At 33.1% G+C, this 21,470-nt stretch overlaps 1 protein-coding gene and 1 pseudogene across 1 annotated transcript; both read right to left on the bottom strand.

Annotated features, from left to right (window-relative positions):
• Positions 1-14,598: 14,598 nt before the first annotated feature.
• Positions 14,599-20,324, bottom strand: SKD1 (AAA-type ATPase family protein). Its single transcript, XM_012217415.4, has 8 exons — positions 19,712-20,324; positions 18,844-18,949; positions 18,390-18,588; positions 15,823-15,891; positions 15,661-15,735; positions 15,463-15,561; positions 15,176-15,331; positions 14,599-14,961 (listed from the first exon to the last, which is right to left on the bottom strand). Exons 1-8 carry the CDS (start codon positions 20,175-20,177, stop codon positions 14,836-14,838), a joined length of 1,296 nt encoding a protein of 431 aa, XP_012072805.1. The 5' UTR covers positions 20,178-20,324; the 3' UTR covers positions 14,599-14,835.
• A 277-nt stretch (positions 20,325-20,601) lies between these two features.
• On the bottom strand, positions 20,602-21,470 carry LOC105634555 (aquaporin SIP1-1 pseudogene; annotated as a pseudogene).

A 21,470-nucleotide genomic window follows, 5' to 3' on the forward strand; every position in this document is an offset into this window, starting at 1 on the left:
AATTTGTTCTTTGCAAGTCATGTCTCTGAAGTCTCACATCAAAAGCCATGGCTCATTGACAGTGGTTGCACGAATCACATGACCAGACATGCTTGATTCCTCATACAAAGGCATCGTAAAATTAGCAAATATAAAAGAGATACCCGTCATTGGTAAAGGAACTGTAAAGATTCATACTAATCAAGTATGAAATTTACCAAAGATGTCTTACTAGGTCTTGATCTCAGTCAAAATCTATTGAGTGCTGGGCAAATGCGTGAAAATGGTTATGCTTTACATTTTGAAAATAAGATATGCATTGTTTATGAATCGAATGGTAGCAAGCTGATTGAAATAGCTATGGAAGGCAAAAATTTTCCCTTGGATTTAAAGAATTCTTCTTTAAATTCCTATAATGTTGTTGCTGATGAATCATGGTTGTAGCACAAGAGATTTGGGCATTATCATTTGAATGCTCTCCAATTCATACAATCTAAATGCATTGTGCGAGATGTGCCCGCAATTTCCTTAAAATCTGATGTGAGTGAAGCTTATCAAGTTGAAAAATTGCATAGACAACCCTTTCCAAGGGCATAAGAATTGGAGAGCTTCTCACAAACTTAAGCTAGTGCATACATATGTTTGTAGTTCTATGAGAACCACTTCTCTTGGTAATAACAAATATTTCATTCTTTTATTGATGATTTTACTAGAATGACATTGATGTATTTTCTTAAACAGAAATCAGAAGTTTTTAATGTGTTTAAGAGATTTAAAGCTTTTGTTGAGAAGCAATGTGGCTGCAGCATCAAGACAATCAGATCAGATAGAGGAACTGAATATTTATCAATAGAGTTTGATAAATTTTGTGAAGATGAAGGCATTGAGCATCAACTTTCTATTGCTTACTAGGTGAAGGCCCGCATTTTGCGCAGCTTATTATGTTACAGTTTAATAAATATTATTTTATAATTTACATAAATTTTAAGAATTAATCTTTTACATTGCCAAAATCATAATTTAATTTCATGCTTAAAAGTTATCTAACTCTAAATGTTAAAATACCATCATATTAAAAAAGCAATAGTTCGAATCACAATAATTAGAATTCTAAAAATATTATATTTTATTATTTATCAAAAGAGAAAAAAAAAGAAAATTTATTTCAATTTCATTAATAATTCTATGATAGAAGAAATAAATATTATGTATATGAATGTATTTTTTCATCAGAATAAAGAGATAAAAATTTAATCTCAATCAGCAAAAAATGATTTTAGTTTTTAAGTCTCTTATTTTTTGCTTCAACCAATAACAAAAATATCAATTATGCTAAGTCTTCCATAATATTCTTAATTCATTTTAATTTCAATAACAATTCTATCAATTAATAATAGATTATTTAATTTTTAAATCTCAATTATATCCAAATTACTTGATTCATCACAAATTAAAAATATGTTGGTAATAATGCAAAATATTACAATTGCTAAAAGAAAAATCATTATAAACACAAACACATATGTTGATATTTAGTTGCATATCAAAGGATAAACAATTGCTGCTTGCACAATTAATGTAAGAAACATAATAATAAAGCCAATAAGTATAACTGTTACCCAATTTCATTTAGAATTTTTGCAAACCATGTACAGTTACAAATGGTGGAATATAATTCTAAAATTTGAGTTGTATTGTGATAACAACATGCCTAATTAGTAAGTAAAATATGCAAGCAAAGTTTACAAAATAGTTCTAATATAATTAAGTTAAAAGAGAAAAGACAAACAATAGATAACACATGCTCACTCTAGCATGTGTATTGATTGTTGTTAAAGTTACAGCTACAGCTCCATTGAAGAAATTGATGCAAGTGTTGTTGATAGTTTTTGGAGGTATTTGTTAAAGTCATTTAGACTTTGTTGTAGTCAAGAAGTAGTTGAACTACCTTGCTTTTAGGTAGGTTTGGTGAACAACCTTTCTTGACTTATGGAAGGTTGGTGAACAAACTTTAGACTAGCTCTACTATAAATGTTTATATTATGCTGTAATGGAAAATATAAGAAGTGAATATTTGTTTCTTCACACTTACAAAAGCTGCAGCTTTTTTCATTTTCTGCAGAATTTCCTTCTCTTCCTTAATTTTCTGCTCTTCTAAACCAACAAGTGGTATCAGAGCCACCTTGATCTCAAAGGGCTGTGTGTGTGTTTGAGTGAAAATCATAAAGAAAGCCACCAAATAAACCAGAATTTGTGAAGTTTTTCTGTTTATTTGCTTTTCTGCAAATGGCTTCCAACAGCATGTCTCTTTCACCACCTCATTTTAATGGGGAAAACTATCATGTTTGGTCTGTGAAGATGAGAGCTTATTTCAAGGGGCTTGGATTATGGCAGTATGTGGAGGAAAACAGAGTACCTCTACCTCTTAATCAAAATCCAACCCTTCAGCAGATTAGACAACATGAAGAAGAGGTTGCTAAGGCTCCAAAAGCTCTGTCCTATATCCATGCAGCTGTTGCAGATCCTATCTTCACCAAGATTATGACATGTGAGACAGCACATGAAGCTTGGGAGAAGTTAAAAATTGAGTATCATGGATCTGAAAAAACTAGACAGATGCAGATATTCAATTTAAGAAAAGAATTTGAAATGTTGAAAATGAAGGACAATGAAAAGATGAAAGATTACATTGATAGAGTTATGAAAATTGTAAACCAAATTCGATTGTTGGGAGAAGAGTTAGAAGAGAAGAGAATTCTGGAGAAAGTTATAGTGACTCTCCCTGAAAAATTTGAAGCCAAGATTTCTTCTCTTGAAGAAACTTGGGACATGTCACAAATATCCTTAAATGTGCTTTCAAATGCTCTACAAGCTGTAGAACAAACAAAAGCCTATAGGGAAGAAGAAACCATTGGAGAGAAGGCTCTTGTTGTGACTCATAAAACAAAAATGCAAGAAGGAGGTTCAAGAGGCCAGCAAACTAACAGAAAACCAAAAATGAAGAAGAATTTCAGAAAAAATTGGAGGAAGGACAGATTTCCACCTTGTCCACATTGCAAAAAAATAAACCACACTGAGAACTACTGCTGGTTCAGACCTGGAGCTCAATGTAAGGTTTGTAAGCAATTTGGTCACACCGAGAAAGTTTGTTCTACAAACCAGAATCAACAAACACAAGCTCATCATGCACAAGTCACCGAAAATTCTGAAAAATATGAAGAACAACTATTTGCTGCAAATGAAATTGAAGAATGTGGTATCTCAATTGAAGCTAAAGAAGCATGGCTTGTTGATAGTGGCTGCACTAACCACATGACACCAAACTTGGTGAATTTCGATAGCTTGGATACAAACTATTCTTCAAAAGTCAGACTTGGAGATGGTAGGCTTGTTGATGTCAAAGGCAAAGGAGATGTGATTGTACAAACTCCTTCAGGTACAAAGCTTGTTTCCGATGTTCTTTACGTACCGGAACTAAATCAAAGCTTGTTTTCGGTTGGTCAATTGCTGGATAAGAATTACAGTATGCTATTTAAAGATAAAACTTGTGAAATAAGTGATCCTTCTGGCTCAAAGTTATTTGCTGTCAAAATGAAACGGAGAAGCTTTCCTCTAAATTTAAGAGACTTCGAAGAAGAATCTTGCTTGAGTCATAAAGAAGAATCTGATTTGTGGCATAAGAGACTTGGTCACACCAATCTCAATTCATTAAAATTGCTGCAATCTAAGAAGTTAGTTGCTGATTTGCCATCTATAGTTGAAGAAGACAGCAGTATATGTGAAATATGTCAGTTAGGCAAACTCAGCCAAACACCATTTCCATCTGATCAAGCATGGAGAGCTTCTATGAAACTTGAATTAATACACACTGATGTGTGTGGCCCTATGAGTGTCTCATCTTACAATGGCAGCAAGTATTTTCTATTGTTTATTGATGACTACACCAGATTCTGCTGGGTATATTTCCTCAAATTCAAATCTGAAGTTTTCAAAATGTTCTTGAAGTTTAAATCAATGGTAGAGAATCAAGTTGGCTCCCCAATCAAGATTTTAAGATCTGATAATGGGGCTGAATTTACATCCAATCAATTCAAGCAATATTTGCAAGAAGCAGGCATTCACCATCAATTAACAGTAGCTTACACACCTCAACAAAATGGTGTAAGTGAAAGAAAGAATCGATCTGTGATGAATATGGCGAGATGTCTCTTGTTTGAGAAAAATCTACCCAAAGTTCTTTGGGCTGAAGTTGTAAACACTGCTGTATATCTTCAAAATCGGCTTCTAACCAAAGCTATTGATGGAAAAACTCCTTTCGAAAGCTGGTTTGGAGTTAAACCATCGGTAGGTCATCTCAAAATCTTTGGAAGCATATGTTTTTCATTTATTCCAAATGCAAAAAGAGGGAAATTGGATCAACGAGCTGAAAAGGGAATTTTAGTAGGCTACAGCAGTGAATCCAAAGCCTACAGAATTTTGAATCCTGTTACTAAACAGGTGTATGTCAGCAGGAGTGTCAAATTTGATGAGAAAGGTGAATGGGATTGGAGTAAAATGGAACCAGAAAATTCTAAATCAGTTCTTGATTTTCAGCAAGAGCAAGAACTTCCAGTTGACAATGAAGAAGAATCAGATGAAGATGATTATGCAATTAGAGGGACTAGATCCCTAGATGAAATTTACAGCAGATGTAATGTTGTCTCACTTGAACCAACTCAGGTGGATGAAGCCTTAAAATTGCCTGAGTGGAGAGCTGCCATGGAGGAGGAGTTGAAGATGATTATGAAAAACGAAACATGGATTTTAGTTCCTAGACCATTGAATAAGCATGTAATTGGAACTAAATGGGTATTCAAATTCAAAATAAATTCAGATGGCTCCATCAATAAGCACAAAGCAAGATATGTTGTTAAAGGCTACGCTCAACAGTAAGGGGTTGATTTTACAGAAACCTTTGCACCAGTTGCAAGATTTGACACTATTAGATTGATTTTGGCACTAGCAGCAAGTGAAGGTTGGCAAGTCTTTCAATTGGATGTGAAATCAGCTTTCTTAAATGGTTCTTTGAAGGAAGAAGTGTATATTGAGCAGCCTCAAGGTTTTAATGATGGAAGCAATAGAGTGTGTTTGTTGAAGAAAGCACTCTATGGTTTAAAACAGGCCCCAAGGGCCTGGTATGCCAAGATTGATCATTACTTGCTGAATTTGGGTTTTAAACGAAGCTTGAATGAGGCAACACTTTACGTAACTCAACAAGGAAGTGATGTGCTTATCGTTTCTGTGTATGTTGACGATCTACTTGTCACAGGCAACAATTTACAATTAATTCAAGAATTCAGATTGAAGATGCAGCAGGTTTTTGAGATGAATGATCTTGGCTTAATGTGCTATTTCCTTGGGATTGAAATTGCTCAAGATGAGCAAGGGATTTTTATTTCACAAAAGAAATTTGCTTGGGAGTTGCTTAAAAGGTTTGAACTTAGCAAATGCAAACCAGTGAGTACACCTACAGCCCATGGAATAAAATTACAAAAGGATGATGGTTCTCACTCTATAGATGCTTCAACTTATCGGAGCATGGTTGGTTCTTTGCTGTATTTATCTGTAACAAGACCAGATATCATGTTTGCAACAAATTTACTGTTGAGATTCATGAATTCTCCAACTGAAAACCATCTTACAGCAGCCAAACGAGTTTTGAGATATGTGCAAGGGACTGCTGAATTTGGTTTGTTTTATAGAAGATTAAATGGTGTGAAGTTGTTGGGGTTCTCAGACAGTGATTGGGCTGGGTCATTGGATGATATGAAGAGCACTACTGGTTTTTGTTTTTCACTTGGTTTTGCTGTCATTTGCTGGGGAACAAGAAAGCAAGCTTCAGTCGCTCAATCAACTGCAGAGGTAGAGTATATTGCAGCATCTGCTGCTGTAAATCAAGCTATTTGGTTGAGAAAGGTGTTAGTGGATCTGAATTTTCAGCAAGAAAATCCAACTAAAATACTTTGTGACAATAAATCAGCTGTTGCTATGGTTAAGAATCCAATTTTCCATGGAAAAACCAAGCATATAAAAATCAAGTACCATGCAATTTGTAAAGCTGAAAAGGAAAATAAAATTCAGATTATTCATTGCAGTTCTGAAGACCAAACAGCAGATATTTTCACCAAGGCATTGCAAAAACCAAGATTTGAATTTCTTAGGAATAGACTTGGTGTTTGTCTCAACTCTTGCATCAAGGAGGAGTGTTAAAATTACAGCTATAGCTCCATTGAAGAAATTGATGCAAGTGTTGTTGATAGTTTTTGGAGGTCTTTGTTAAAGTCATTTAGATTTTGTTGTAGTCAAGAAGTAGTTGAACTACCTTGCTTTTAGGTAGGTTTGGTGAACAACCTTCCTTGACTTATGGAAGGTTGGTGAACAAACTTTAGACTAGCTCTACTATAAATGTTTACATTATGCTGTAATGGAAAATATAAGAAGTGAATATTTGTTTCTTCACACTTACAAAATCTGCAGCTTTTTTCATTTTCTGCAGAATTTCCTTCTCTTCCTTAATTTTCTGCTCTTCTAAACCAACAATTGTTATTCTAAACTTGGAGCAGTAATCAAGTTTTGGACCCAATTAATTTTGATGTTAAACCGAAAAACATGGTATGAGTATGAAAAAGAAGAAGGAAAATCAGGTCAAGATAGTGGAAATAGGTAACTTGAAAAATTGATGCTAGAGAAGAACGAATATTGCTTACTGCTATGTCCTCTTCCTCACAAGTCATACTGCTATTTTTCTGTGAATTTTATGTAAAAACATGGAAACAAAAAGAAAAAAATCATTTGTTCTAATATCTTTGAAATTTTCCATTTTGTCCTTGGGAAAAACATACTCATTACAGAACTAAGGAAATATATTCCCCAAGCTAGTCTACTACGGTATGCAAATGGGCATGTTGATGAATTGATCCTAAACCAGTGGCAGAAGGTTGGATTTGATCTTTTTTTAGTAGGCATAATGTAGAGGGTGATAGTTTTCTATATTGTAGAGGCAATGACAATGGCTATACCTTGCATCAAATTCAGGCCTTCAAATGGAGATTAAAACTGGAATTACCTTCCAAGTTACTCTATAGGACCAAAAAAAATCAGAAAAAGAAAAAAGAAAGATAAAATAACTAACATTACCTTATACGAAGAAGAAGAGGTGGTGTTATATTAAGGTTGGTGTTACTACTGTTTTACAATTCAAAATCTAAAAATGATAATTATAAAAAGCAACAGAATCTGAATGATATCTATAGCCATTTCCTTACAACACTATAATAAAAGAAATAAACCAAATTCTGTAAATAAAAAACTAATAGAAAATATTAAAAAAACATTACAAAAAAAGGTAACAATACAAAGAAACATTTAAGTTGGAGACTAAAGAATTGATGAAGCAAAAAATAAATTACTGCTACTGCTCCCCATTATACGTATGTGAAGAACATTTATCTCTATTTGCTATTATCTTCATTTAGCTACAATGATAAGTACTTCATACTATGTTTGAAATGAGTCATGAATGATTGAATATCAATCTGTTTTCATGGTTCAGATTCTTCTCCATATCTTGCACATGTATGACAAAGGTTATAAAAATATGAAGGTATAAATAAACAAATAAAAGGAAGTGTGAATATGCGATATGCAGAGACTCAAGTGCAGTATTATATAAAAACTGTAATACTGATTACTGAGGATGGATGTTCTGCTGTAGTATCCCTCAATTGGAATATATTCTAAAGTTTATGGACAATTTAAAATATATAGATTAAAATTAAATAAATATGCAGATATAGATAATGAAAATTTCAAAAATTTCAAACTGTTTATTTATCTAAAATTCAAAAATTTCAAACTACGTAATTATGTATTTATCTATTAAATAAGAATATTAAGTCCAATCAAATTATAGTAAAATAAAATAAAATTTAAAAATTCGAACATGGTATATATCTATTTGGAGAGAAGAATATATATATCCAATCAAAAAAAAATAAAGAAAAAAAAGAAAAAACCCAAAAATTTCTAAAGGAAAAATAGAATTCTGAGAAAGGAGAGTGCCACATCAGCAATTTGATTTTTTTTTTTTTTTGCTTAAGGAATATATATATATATATATATATATATATTCCTCAACAAAATGGTGTCTCCGAAAGGAAGAACAGAACAGTCATGGAAATGGCAAGCATGTTAGAGGAGAAGAAATTGCGTCAAAAATTCTGGGTTGAAGCCGTTTGTACAATAATATACTTGCTTAACAGGTTACCTACAAGAGCATTAAAATTCTCTACTCCCATTGAAGCAACGAGCAGACATAAGTCCATAGCTAAGTACTTAAAGTGATTGGTTCCCTATGCTATTTTCATGTACCAGAAGTAAAAAGACATAAACTTGAAGCAAAAACAGAGGACATATTCTTGGGCTATAGTCCACGATCAAAAGGCTATAGAATCTTCAATTTGCAAACTGAGAATGTTATTGTGAGTAGAGATGTGGAAGTGGATGAAAAGTCGATATGGAATTGGGAAGAATAAAAGGAAGAGAAGAAAGATGGAGCAAGTCAGCCTTGTCAAGATCAAAGTCAAAATGGGTCTAGATCAAATTTCAACTCTAATAATGATGATCCTACTGCAGATGCACCGGAAAGAAAAACTAGGTCACTCGCAGACATTTAAAGTTGCAGCTTAGCTATTATTGAACCTGAAAATTTTGGTAAGCATCAAAATTTGTGGAGTGGCAATCAACAATGGAGGAGGAGATTTAGATGGTTAATAAAAATCAAACTTGGGAATTAATTCCTAAACCTAAAGATAAGAAGATTCTAAAGTGGATTTACAGGGCTAAATTCAATCCAGATGGCACAATCAATAAACACAAAGCAAGACTTGTAGCGAAGGGGTATTCACAAGAACTTGGAGTTGACTACACCGACACGTTTGCCCCAGTTGCAAGGCTTGATATAATTAGATTGGTTATTACTTTAGCGGCTCAAAGGAAATGGAAAATTCATCAACTTGATGTTAAATCAGCCTTCTTGAATGGTTATCTTCAAGAAAAGGTGTATGTAGAGCAACCGAAAAGATTTGTGAAGGATGGAAAAGAAGATCATATTTGCAAGCTTAGTAAAACCCTCTATGGATTGAAACAAGCACCAAGAGCTTGGTATACAACAATAGACCAGTATTTCAGCCAACAAGAATCAAAGAAGTGAAAGTGGGCACACCTTGTACATCAAAAGACAAGGTAATTCTGAAATTTTGATTGTCTCACTTTATGTTGATGATTTATTGGTGACTGAAAATAGCTTCAAGATGATTGAAGACTTCAAGCAAGATATGAAGAATGTGTTTGAGATGACTGATTTGAGGTTGATTAATTATTTTCTTGGAATGGAAATCACTAAAAGTGAGAAGGGAATTTTTATTTCGCAAGAAAAATATGCGGAATATATTTTGAAGAAGTTCAATATGGAGAGTTGTAAATCAGTTTCAACTCCTCTTGTATTGAATTTGAAGTTATCAAATGTTTGATGATGCTAAAAAGGTTGATGAAAAGAAGTATAGAAGCTTGTTTGGGAAACTATTGTATCTTATGGTTACAAGGCCTGATTTGATGTTTACTATGAGTTTGTTGTCCCGCTTCATGAATTCACCAAGTGAAATTCACTTTGGACCTGCCAAACATGTCCTCAGATACATAAGAGGAACAAGCGATTATGGAGTGTGGTTTTCTAGCACAAATAACCCTCATTTTGTTGCATGTACTGACAAAAACTGGGCTGCCTTCGTGATGACATGAAGAGCACTTTGGGTTATGTTTTCACTTTGGGTTCAGGTGTGTTTTCATGGCTCTTTAAGAAGCAAGAAACGGTGGCTTAATCTACAGAAAAAGCCGAGTATATTGTAGTCTCAGCTGCTGTGAATCAAGCCATTTGGCTTGGGAAGATTTTGGAAGATATAGGGTGGTAGGTAGAAGGTGCTACTGAGATTATGTGTGAGAATCAATCAGCCATTGCAATAGCCAAGAACCCAATCAGCCATAAAAGGACCAAGCACATTCAAGTGAAATACCATTTTATAAGAGAATTTGAAAGAGCAGGTGAAGTTTCCTTAGTTTACTGCAGAAGTGAAGAGCAAGTTGCTGATATACTCATAAAAGTTGTTTCTAAAGCTAAGTTTGAAGTTCTTAGAAGCATGCTACAATTATTGAGATAGCAATGTTAAAAGTGAGATATCATTACATATAGTAACATTTTTTCTCTTATCTTAAAAGGTTATTCACATTTGTCTATGAAACTAAAATCTAACTAAAAGAAAGAACAATGAACTAGCCCAGTCGTAGTGAAAGTTGTTTATGAGTAAAATCTAAAAGTCCCAAGCTATAATTAACAAAAAGAAAATGCACAAGAGCTACACAAATTAAAATATTAAAACTTACATATTAAAGGGATAATTAACATTACATGGAGTATTTAGCAAAAGTATTGAGGAGGAGTGCTGAATTGCTACAATTGCTACACACTCCAACTTACTATATTTTATATTTTATGTTTTTGCTGATGTAATCATGTTTTTGCTTTAGCTTTGGACCCAAGTTTGATTTTAAATCTTGTCCCTAAGGTCCCAAGTAGTTGTAGTCTCATCTATATATTTTGCATGTACTGCAGATTTTTAGTAAGTAATGAAACCCAAGTATTCTCTCTTCATCTTCATCTTCATCTTCTCCATTACTAGAAAATCACCAGCACTAATCCTCTATCATTGAAGAGACTCAGGCCAAACTGCTGCAAAATCAATTGAAGCTTAATTAATTAACCAATACTATAATCCCTACTAGAATTGTGAGATTGTGAGTTCGACCCAAGTTGGAGCCTACAACAAGAATTACTAATTAGCCTTAATCCCAAACTAGTTAGGGTCCGCTATGTAATTACCTGTATTAATGACACCAACAATAATGTTTGATGTAGATGGGACCACAAGCACTTGTTTATAATATTCACTAAGAGAGTTTACTCCAAGAAATTTCCATGAATGTGTAGTGTGAAGCTTATTTTTTCTACTTTCAAACACAGAAACTACTAAATAGCTTTCTGCAAATAAACTCAGTTATATTAAAAGAAGAATTTTGCAAAATCATACATTTATTGAAATTTGAAACACAATGTACGTACCTGCAAGTCTTTGAGCTTGCTCGTGTAATCATACATTTATTTAGTCCCCTATATAATTAAATATATTAATAAAAACTTCTTATTTTTAGAATTTAATTATATAATTCATCGATCCTGACTAGCTAGTATATTTAGGTATAATATACAGAAAAAATAATAATTTACTATTAAATTAATATGTAAAATGAGCAAATGAGAACAAATTAACATGAAGAAGAAGAAGAAATATAAATTGGAGCCTTGCCTTCCGGTGACTGAAGAAAGTATGTAATGGTTATCTTTGATCACAGATCCTGAAGTGAAATGAGAGTGGGATTTTCTCCCATATTTACAATATATATAATGTTGCATGCATATTTTCATAAAGCAAAAGCAAGAGGAAATAAATAAAAATTATGTATAAGATAAACAAAATAATTTGATTTAATTATTAATATTAATTGTAATAAACTATCTAGATTCTACAATCTCTTAATGAAATATTACAAGTTCTCATTATGTGTGTCTGTATATATATATATATATATATATATATATATATATATATATATATATATATATGGTATCTCACTTTAACATGTTTTACCTTTGTCCTTACGTGAGATATACATATTACAATTATTTTATTATTCTTTTTGTATATATTTCAATTTCTTTTTGTTTTACTTTATACATATTTGTTTTAAAAATAATCATGTCTTTTTAATTATAAAATTAGAAGGTACATCTTTCATTACGCTCTCCATTTTCAAATACTTATCACATTTATGAATTTCATAAATAATAAATTATTTTTTTTATTTTTATCTTTTGTATATGATGGATAGTGATTGCTTACTGACAAAAGAATTAATGAAAAATGAAAAGTAAAATAATGATACTGTAGTTTGAGTATATTACCTAGATTTAAATATCTAAAACTTATTAAGTTAGATATGTATGACTGTTTTTTTTTTTTTTTTTGAAAGAGATATATATGAATATTGAAAAGATAAAAAAAATAATTATTGAAAAGATAAAAAAAAACCTATAAAAATTATGAAACACATCTACGCACATTTGTTCATCAACTATTGATTTGCACGGTTGTACCATAGTTTTCCTCTGTTTTTTGGAATTAGGTAATGCAATAGCTGACCCATTCTCTGCCAATGAAACGTTTCTTTGAGTTTTCTTTTATTTCTACAACATCCTTCCTTTTGTCTTTAAAAGAGAAACTCCAAATGCTACATTTGTTCCTAAATACTTATCACATTTGAATTATCACATCCTTTAAAGAAAATCATTCAATTTGTCTAAATTACAATAAATTATTGAGTAAATAAATTAAATTACCTTTAATTTATCTAAGTTATAATAAATTATCGAGAAAGTAACATTACCATGGACCATGAGCCTTGAGTCAGCCTGAGAATCCAAATCTTCAAAGATCTAAAGTATTAGAATCTTAGGTACCAATTATTTTACATTGAATAGTTAAAAATATAAAAATTACTATCCTAAAAATTATTCTAACCACACATCATCTTAATATTTTATAAGTAAAAATCAAAAACTCTAAAAAAAGTTTATTGTTAATGCAAAGAGATGTACAATATTATCAAATTTTGTAATTTTAGAGGCACAATAGGTCTCTATAAAATTTGAAGTGCCGCAAAATTTTTTCACAAAAAATTTAGGAGTGAATTTATATATTTACAATGTTTTTAAACGTTGAACCCGCTTAATGACATGGTCATCGTTAGACCATCAACTAAATTCAATCTCATTGTTTATTTTTTATAATTATTTATAAAAAATAATAAAATATGGCCATAAAAAAACAATTTATTATTATAATTATAACTCTATAATTATTTTCAAGCCATTCATCATCAAATATCAATATAATAACTACTAATTTTTATGTTATTCGTTATCTAAACTAAATATTATACATTCATCATAATAATATACATATCAAATATAAGTTATAATAAATTAAAATTGTAATAATTTTTAAATCATTCATCATTTATAGAAAATATAAAAACATTTGTGTCCTACGATGTATTTTGATATTTTAGAATTAATTATATTTTTCAATTATTTTATTAATTTATGGTAAATAAATAAATACTGACTATAAATTAATTATTTTTTAAAAAAATTGGATACACCATATTACAGTTGGTTTTTGAAAAAAAAAAAAACCTATCTATTTATAATTTTTTGACCTTTTATTTATTATAAAAAAAAAGTTAATAAATTTCAAGATGAGTTTTTAAAGAAAAAAAGTTGTGGATTGAACTCATGAATTTTTTAAAAATTATTTGTATACCTTAATCACTTGTTCCATTCTATTTATATAGCAAAAAAAATTTAAATTTTTATTTAAAATTTCAGTTGCTCGGTTTACCACAAAAACCAGACCATATCAGACCGAACCAACAGCTGGTTCGGAAGTTAATTGATCCGATCAGCTGGTTCGGTCTGGTTTTTTAAACACTACATATTTGGCCTTGCATTTTTTTTATTATATTTTCATTCGTATTCATTCATTGTATTGTCTTACAAAAAGAAACCGCTGCCATGGAAAGCAAAGAATGTCCTCTTTGCCTCTCAAATTTTCAATCATGTGTTCTAAATTCTAATCCATCGTCTCATTTTCCGAAAGTACAACAGCTTCTGGTTGACTATTTGATTGTCTATGAATACTTCACAATCTAGAGGACTGAATTCAAATATCAAATGCAATAGAAATAAGAATTTGTGTAACAAAACAATCAAAAAGTCATTCAACATTTTTCCTGGGTGAAAAAGAATAAAATGGGGGAGAGAGAGAGAGAGAGAGAGAGAGAGAGAGAGAAGTACGCTTCAACATACAAAGAATCACTACAATTGCATTAAACATGGCAACGGGTCGAATTCAAATCTTAAGCACTAACTTACACAGAAATTGCTGCGTTGCTAAATATTCCTTACTAATGGATTTCAGGGAAAGTACTACACTAAAAATCCAGGCTGCAACTAACAGAACCTACAGAGGATGGAGTGCACTTGACACACGAGAAAGAGAATCCATAGAAAGAGAAGGAGAAGAAAAGACTAATGCATTAGGGTTGTGCATAGTTCCTGGGAGATACAAACCGAATCGAGGAACCATAAAACTGAAGAACCGTACCGAAAATTTGGTTCGGTACAATTCTACTTCTTTAGTCCTTCAGCTCCAGTTCTGGTTCCTAAAAATGAAGGAACCAAATTTTTGGTTCCGTTCAGATTCCTCTTAAGAACCATACTAGAACCGGACTTGCACAAAGGCATGACTCCAGAACACCTGAAACTCAAAAAAAAAAAAAAATGCAAACTAGATAATTGGTTAGAAAAAAAATTAATTGGCAGGACAAGAAATGTGCTGGCAAGTGATGTAATATAACATTCGGCAATGATATTTCTAAAACTCTTCTTTACACAATTTCAGACAAGCAATTGAACAAGTATCCAACTCAGTATTTCCATCTCAGATTCCGAATACAAAGGGAAAGTGAAGTCAGCTTCCCCTATGAAAAAGTAAAGATAAAGCATTGGATCCAACAGCAATAAATTAAAATACAAATTATAGCAGTTGAACTCAAGAGCGTGAGTCAATCCTATCACCATATTGATTAACCTTCCTCTCCGAACTCCTTCGTGAATCTCTCATGAACTTCAAGATCGCTTTTGCTCACAGTTGGCCTTTGTCTTGCAAGGACCTTGTCAAAATCAGTTTTTGTGATGGGAGGGGGAAGGATCTGCAGACACATTTAATCAACTTCATGAAGAATTCAATTACGTTAAAGATAATCAGGCATACTAAGATGAAAATACACTTCTGTCATTCTAAACATCGTAAGTGTATGTTCTTACTATGAAAGTTGGAGAAATAAAAGCAAGCTTTCTTTTACTAAAAATAATCGAGAAGAATGACAGCAAATATTAGATGGTAGGGGGCACTAATCCCATTACCTGGGATGCGAGTCCTTGTGCTGCCAGCTCCTGCATGGTAATTTGGACTGCACCTGGTTGCTTTGGTCCACATGGTACCCACATACCATTAGGAGTCTTGACAAAGAACATGGCATCCTGGGTTTTACGTACCGGCTCAAAAAGGACATCCTTGACCTGTCAAAGTCAAAATATAAGCAAAAAAGCTCTCGTGTGAACCTTCTTAGTCCCTAAGATTTCTCCGTAGAGAGAATTAGAAAATAAGAAATTTGATAAATTGGAAGTATCTTAAGTCGCATCTTGCTTACACAAACAGCAATGTCTGAACCCGAAAAGCCCTCAGTCCTGCGAGCTAATACTTCAAAATCACTTTCAGTCAAGTTGTGAGGAGTATCTCCGAGATGCACCTGTTGAATTCTTTGAGGCTCAGCAAAATAAAATAAAGATGGCCACATCGCCAAATAAATGATGAACAAAAAGCTAATTCCAAGAACAAATGCTAATACTTTGAACATATGCTGACGCGCTTTCAAATCTGGAAGAGGAATATATATGCGCTTGTCAAAACGCCGCCTGATGGCCTGTAATCACCAAGATTAGCAAAATTACCAAATAGTCCCAGTGACTGAAATCACATAACAAAAGCAATCTTTTTATAATGTCATTACCTGATCTAGGGCATATGGTGTATTGGTTGCTGCAAGAACAAGAACTTTCTGGTCATTGTTTCCTACACCCTAACATATATGTGAAGAAAGGAAATAATGTTGGCTTGGATCTCGAAAAGGAAATATGCAAAATATACATCAATCTATCAGTCAGACTCGTCAAATTCATCATCATGAATTCAAGGAAAAACAAGATTAGAATTAAAACAGCTTTAAATCAACAGTATCAAGTCAATGGACTAACTAAAACCCAAGATATAAAGAGGTATAAGAAAGCAACTTAGACCAATTTTAATTTGATCCCCTCTATTCAGGAGTCAATGAATAAAAAGAAAACATACATATAAAAACTTAATTTGAACAAAAAACTATTGGAACTTGGCAGCAATAAGAACATAACTATAACATCAACTGAAGCAACAGTCAGAAGCAAACCTTATTCATTTGAGCTATAAAAAGGGTTCTACAATTTGTTTGAGCATACAAAACAGACACTGTAATAAAGTAACTTGCATGTTATCTAGAATGATCGACAATAATCTAGGTCAATGCAGTAAATTTATTAATTTGGTCAAGAATAATACCACATTGTTTTAAAGTAAATTTATTAAATCAATAAAGTGACCGCATAATTGCTACCAGGAATTTGAACCTCCATTGATATATTAAATTACACTTGGAGATATGCATCACCAGCAAAAACTTCAGCAACATTAAAGAAGTTTGAAAGCTGTGAACAGTAGCAGTCCTTCCTGAGTAGTAATTCCTATTTCAAATGTCTCTTTAGGTCCTCATATCAGTGACTACTCTACCTCGTTCACCAAACTATAAATTTAGTGTCTCAACTTTCGCAAATATTTTCGAGGTTTAAACACCTGATAGCAAACGTTTTCCGTTGAGACACCAAAATAGAAAATTTTCAGAAGTTGAGACACTAAATTTATAATTAACCCAAAAATTTAGCAACATTAAAGAAGTTTGAAAGCTGTGAGCAGTATCAGGCCTTCCTGAGTAGTAATTCCTATTTCAAATGTCCCCTTAGGTCCTCATAACAGCTATTCTACCTCTTTCACCAAATTTTCTCAAATTAGATACTCAGCTCAAGCTAAAGGCACCATGAGTGGGAAACTGAGGACAATATTATCAGCAACAAAGAACAAGTGAAACAAATACAGGTATTCCCTGTTGTTACTTTCACCACAGGATAACCATGGCAAAATTGAATATTATATTTAATTTAAAGAATTCAGGACAGCAGTCATTTTCTTTCATGCAATGGAATCACCACATAATGTACTTTATAAGCTAAGTGCTCTGCAGCAAATCTTTTCCAATAATGCAAGAAGCTCATGCCATCTCCAGCCTCTCATCCTTATTGGCCCACAATGTAGGTAGAAATCTCAAGAAAATATAACTGGCAGTAGCATACAAAAACAATGTTCTAAGTTGAAGAGGACGAAGGAGATAGTCCTAGTTGAAAGAGTGGAAAAAACAAAGGGGCTAGATGAAACAAGCATATGCATGCAGACATGATTATAACATTAAGGTTAAAAATTACAAAGAGATTGCATTCACATAAACCTCTGCAAACACTTGCAGGAAAGGATAGTCCATGAAAATCAAAAAATCATATTATCTTTTCCCCCCTCAAAAGCTAGTGCATTGGTGATGTTCTAGTGTGGAATGGAGTTTAGACACAATATACAATAAAATATAAGTGCTGCACCATATCTTTCCAAACAATGAAAGAAGCTACTTGGCAATAGGTACAGAAAACTAACATTTGAGCTCAAACATATGCACCAGAGATGCTGAAATCACAAAAAATGCATGTGCATGTAATCTTAGAGTCTAGAACTTAAAACTTCCAAAGTAATCTTGTGCACTCAATACCCTAAAAGACTCCATGTTATCTTTTAACATCTAAGGTTATCTGATGCTTTCGTTATTTCCCTAGTCAAAATAATATTTTTTTCAGAAAAAAATTAAACCTTTATTAATCAGGTATATCTCTCAATTTGCTTGTATTTATCAGAATTATTTACTTTTGATTTCTAATAAGTTTACCAATTTAATCTATTATGTATAATGGTTTACAACTTTACATGTGCACATGGATGTGTGAATCAAAGTTCAAGCCAGTTGAAGCTTTGACTCTTGAGTCTTGACCCCCTCTCTCGTGCAATATTATGACCAGGAGTTCAAAAGGCATCTCTCACAATTAAGCATTCTAAGACAAGAAGAGGCAGCTGTTTTTCATAATATCGTAAATCTAAGATGATCAGGTTCACAAATAAGATCTCATTTAAATTAAATCCGAATCTACAAACTCTCTTATTTCAGCATCAATAATATCAATACCTTATCCAAACTGGACTCTTTGACATCCATTTCAATTCCCCACAGAAACATGGTAACAACACAGTTGATGTTATGAAGACAGCAAAGAATTTAGAAAAAGTTAAAATTAACTGTATAGTAAATTACAGAGAGTTTTCCATTAGCATAGCAAAACAAATGATGACATTCTTCTTCACCCACCTGCCAATAAAGGGGAAAAAATATACCTGCATCTGCACAAGAAGTTCTGTCTTGATACGTCTTGAAGCTTCACTCTCATTGCCTTCTCCACGTTGACCACATAAGGAATCTATTTCATCAATGAATATAATTGAAGGAGCACTTTCCCGTGCCATTTGGAAAAGATTAGAAACTAGCTTTTCACTCTCACCCATCCACTTTGAGACAAGGTCTGAAGAAGAGATACTGTAGGAAAAAAAAAATTAAAATACAGCAACTTGCAGCATAATTAAAAATATAGAGGACCTCATTAAAAATATATGAAAATAAAGAGATGTTTGTATGGAGAAAAGGAACATATAGCAGCAACACAGAAACAGTGAAGTGCTCCTTCACCAAAAAAGCATGTACAAAGTAGGCAAAACGCAGAAACAACTTAACTAAGAACAGATAGACATAACCTTCTGGCAGCTGAACAAAATTGAGAAATAGAATATTTACCTATAGAAGGTAGAGTCTGCTTCAGTCGCAACTGCCTTGGCCAAGTAAGACTTTCCAGTTCCAGGAGGCCCATACAAAAGAAAAGCCCTCCACGGTCGCCTCTTCCCTAAAAAAGAGTGAGAGGGAGCATCAGCGTTAACAGAATCAAGCCTTCACAATGTTCATCGAGATGCTACAACAGAGTCAAGAATAGAATAGCTGCAACAATTACAGAATTCCATCTCCAAAGAGTAACCACATGTGGCATGTAAGGACAACAAAATTATAGCAAATAAAAACTAAAAGAATCCTCCTTTATGATTTTATAATGAATTTTTCACCAAGCGAGGGAGAACCTTGGACAGCCAAATTCCGAAAAACACAATACCTCCATGAGCAAACAGTCGCTCTTCGACCTAGGAAAGAGGTTCATATGTCCACAACCTCATTCATAGTAGAATGCATCCAATGTTAAGCTTCTAATCAGAATTCATTACTTCTAGTTTGACAATTTTAATTTAAAAACAAACTAACCAGCTTATAGAAGCTAACTAAACTGTTTCTCATCAAAGTGATAGGTGCCACCATTTAGCTAAGCTTCATTCTAATTTTCATCCGTAGTTCAGCTTCTAAATCAGCTTATAGAGAATTCACCAACTCACAATGCAACAATACTATCATCAAACAAAAACTGAATTTCGTTTATCCACCAACTAAAAAATAAAATAGCACAAATGATTTCTCGTCTGACATACTTTGAACATGACAATCTCGATGCAAACCAACATCAGCCACCAATCAATTTGCCCCAGGGAACAAGACACCAAGTAGAAAACATGCAAACAAAAGCACAAATTCCTAAACCCTACAAACGGAGAAAATAAATCACCTGTAAAGAACTGGGGAAACTTAACAGGTAAAATAACAGCTTCCTGTAACGCCTGTTTTGCGCTTTCAAGTCCAGCCACATCATTCCACTTAACGTCAGGCTTTTCCCTAATAATTGCAGAATTCAATCCAGATCTCAATTTAGCCTGCTCCGGATCCTCACCATCATCTCCATCTTTAGGCTTTGTTTTAGCGCGAGTAGCAACAGCAGCATCTCCATTAGAAGCAGGTCCTGGGCCACCTTCATCGAGCACAGCCCGGATCTCCTCGGCCCGCCGAAGATATTCGGTGAACTTCTGCGTTATAGCTTCTCGAATCTTAGGGTTCTTCTCATACTTCAAGTGAGTCTTGAAGTACTCAAGAGCGTTCATGTACAAAGGAAAGGCCTTCGAGTAGTTTCCGGCATTATCTTCTTGTACGGCTTGCCTCACGTACTCTATTGCTTGCTCCTTGAAATTGCTGTACATGTTATCGCAAGGTTTTTGATCAATCAACAGAAGGTCGCATATGAAATTTTTTGGGAATTAGATGAAAAGGAGAAGAAATGAGAAACCCTAGAATTCTATTTTAATTGATTGATTGATCGATGATAATTTGATGAGGGTGTTGAGATCTTGACGAAATTGTCTGGATTGAAAGAAAAGGATTAATTAGAAAGGGCAGGGAAAGGAAGGAGGAGACACAGCATTGGAAATTTTGGGGTTAAGGAGGCATGTCAAAGAAAGCAAGCGTGTGAGGAGAAGAGGAAGGTTCAAATAAGTGGAACTTTTTTTTTTTTTAATTAGGAAAAATTAATATTTTTCTAAAATTAATTATATCGTCCTCACCTTTATAAAACTGAATAATATTGTTATTTTTTTAAAATTGTGATAAGCGTTTAAATTTATAATTTATTTAAATTTGATATGTAGACTAACAATTTTTACACGTAGAATATCAGTATAGACAAAAAGAATAAAGAATAAATCTCTTCCGAAAAAAAAAAACAAAAAGACTAAATAACCTATTTGCCCCATTTTAATATCGCTCCAAACACCAGAACCCAAAAAATCTAATGTAAATCGGGATTGAAAGAGCAACGCTATTATTTACATAAGCCCATCCAGAAGCATTTGCAGGATTCATACAACGCCCGGTATACTTACCGCTGACCACCACCAATCTAGCTGTCGCTGCTTTCACCATCCAAATCTTCACCCACAAGTTCTTTGTCCTTTGACCATAACCAAAAGCAAAGAAAAGCAAAGCCCAAAACTCAAAATCCCTTCTGCTAATCCTCATGTATGTAAATCCACTTTTAAAGAAGGACCTTTTAGCAAATTCCTATACTTTCTTGGCATCACCTGTAATATTGTTTTGATGCCGACAGCTCCGCCAGCTGCCTGAGCTGGAAATCGAACTACTATGGTTGTTAGAGAGAAGGATCCACTTGGTTTAAGCCCGACGACATATAAAGAGACAGTCGTGGTAGGATTGTAACGAGCGCCGCCTAATGCAGTGCCTTCTAGAATAAATGTTAGCATAAAAGAAGTGGATAGATTTGTTGACATAAAAAGACCTGATAATGATTTTGGTTCAAGGCTTATAGTTGATGCAATAATGGAGGTTAAAACGCACAGTATTGGCACTCTAAATACCCACAGAGATGTTAAAGTTGCATCTGCCATGGCTACTCTGATAATTTGGTCTCTATTTTTCTCTTTAGAGGAAAATGGAAATGCTTGTCCAGGGCAGTACAAAGCAATTAGAGAAAGAAGAAA

Source organism: Jatropha curcas, chromosome 1, assembly GCF_041381405.1.
Source record: "Jatropha curcas cultivar XTBG-Jc1 chromosome 1, XTBG_Jcur_1.0, whole genome shotgun sequence".
Lineage (NCBI taxonomy): Eukaryota > Viridiplantae > Streptophyta > Magnoliopsida > Malpighiales > Euphorbiaceae > Jatropha > Jatropha curcas.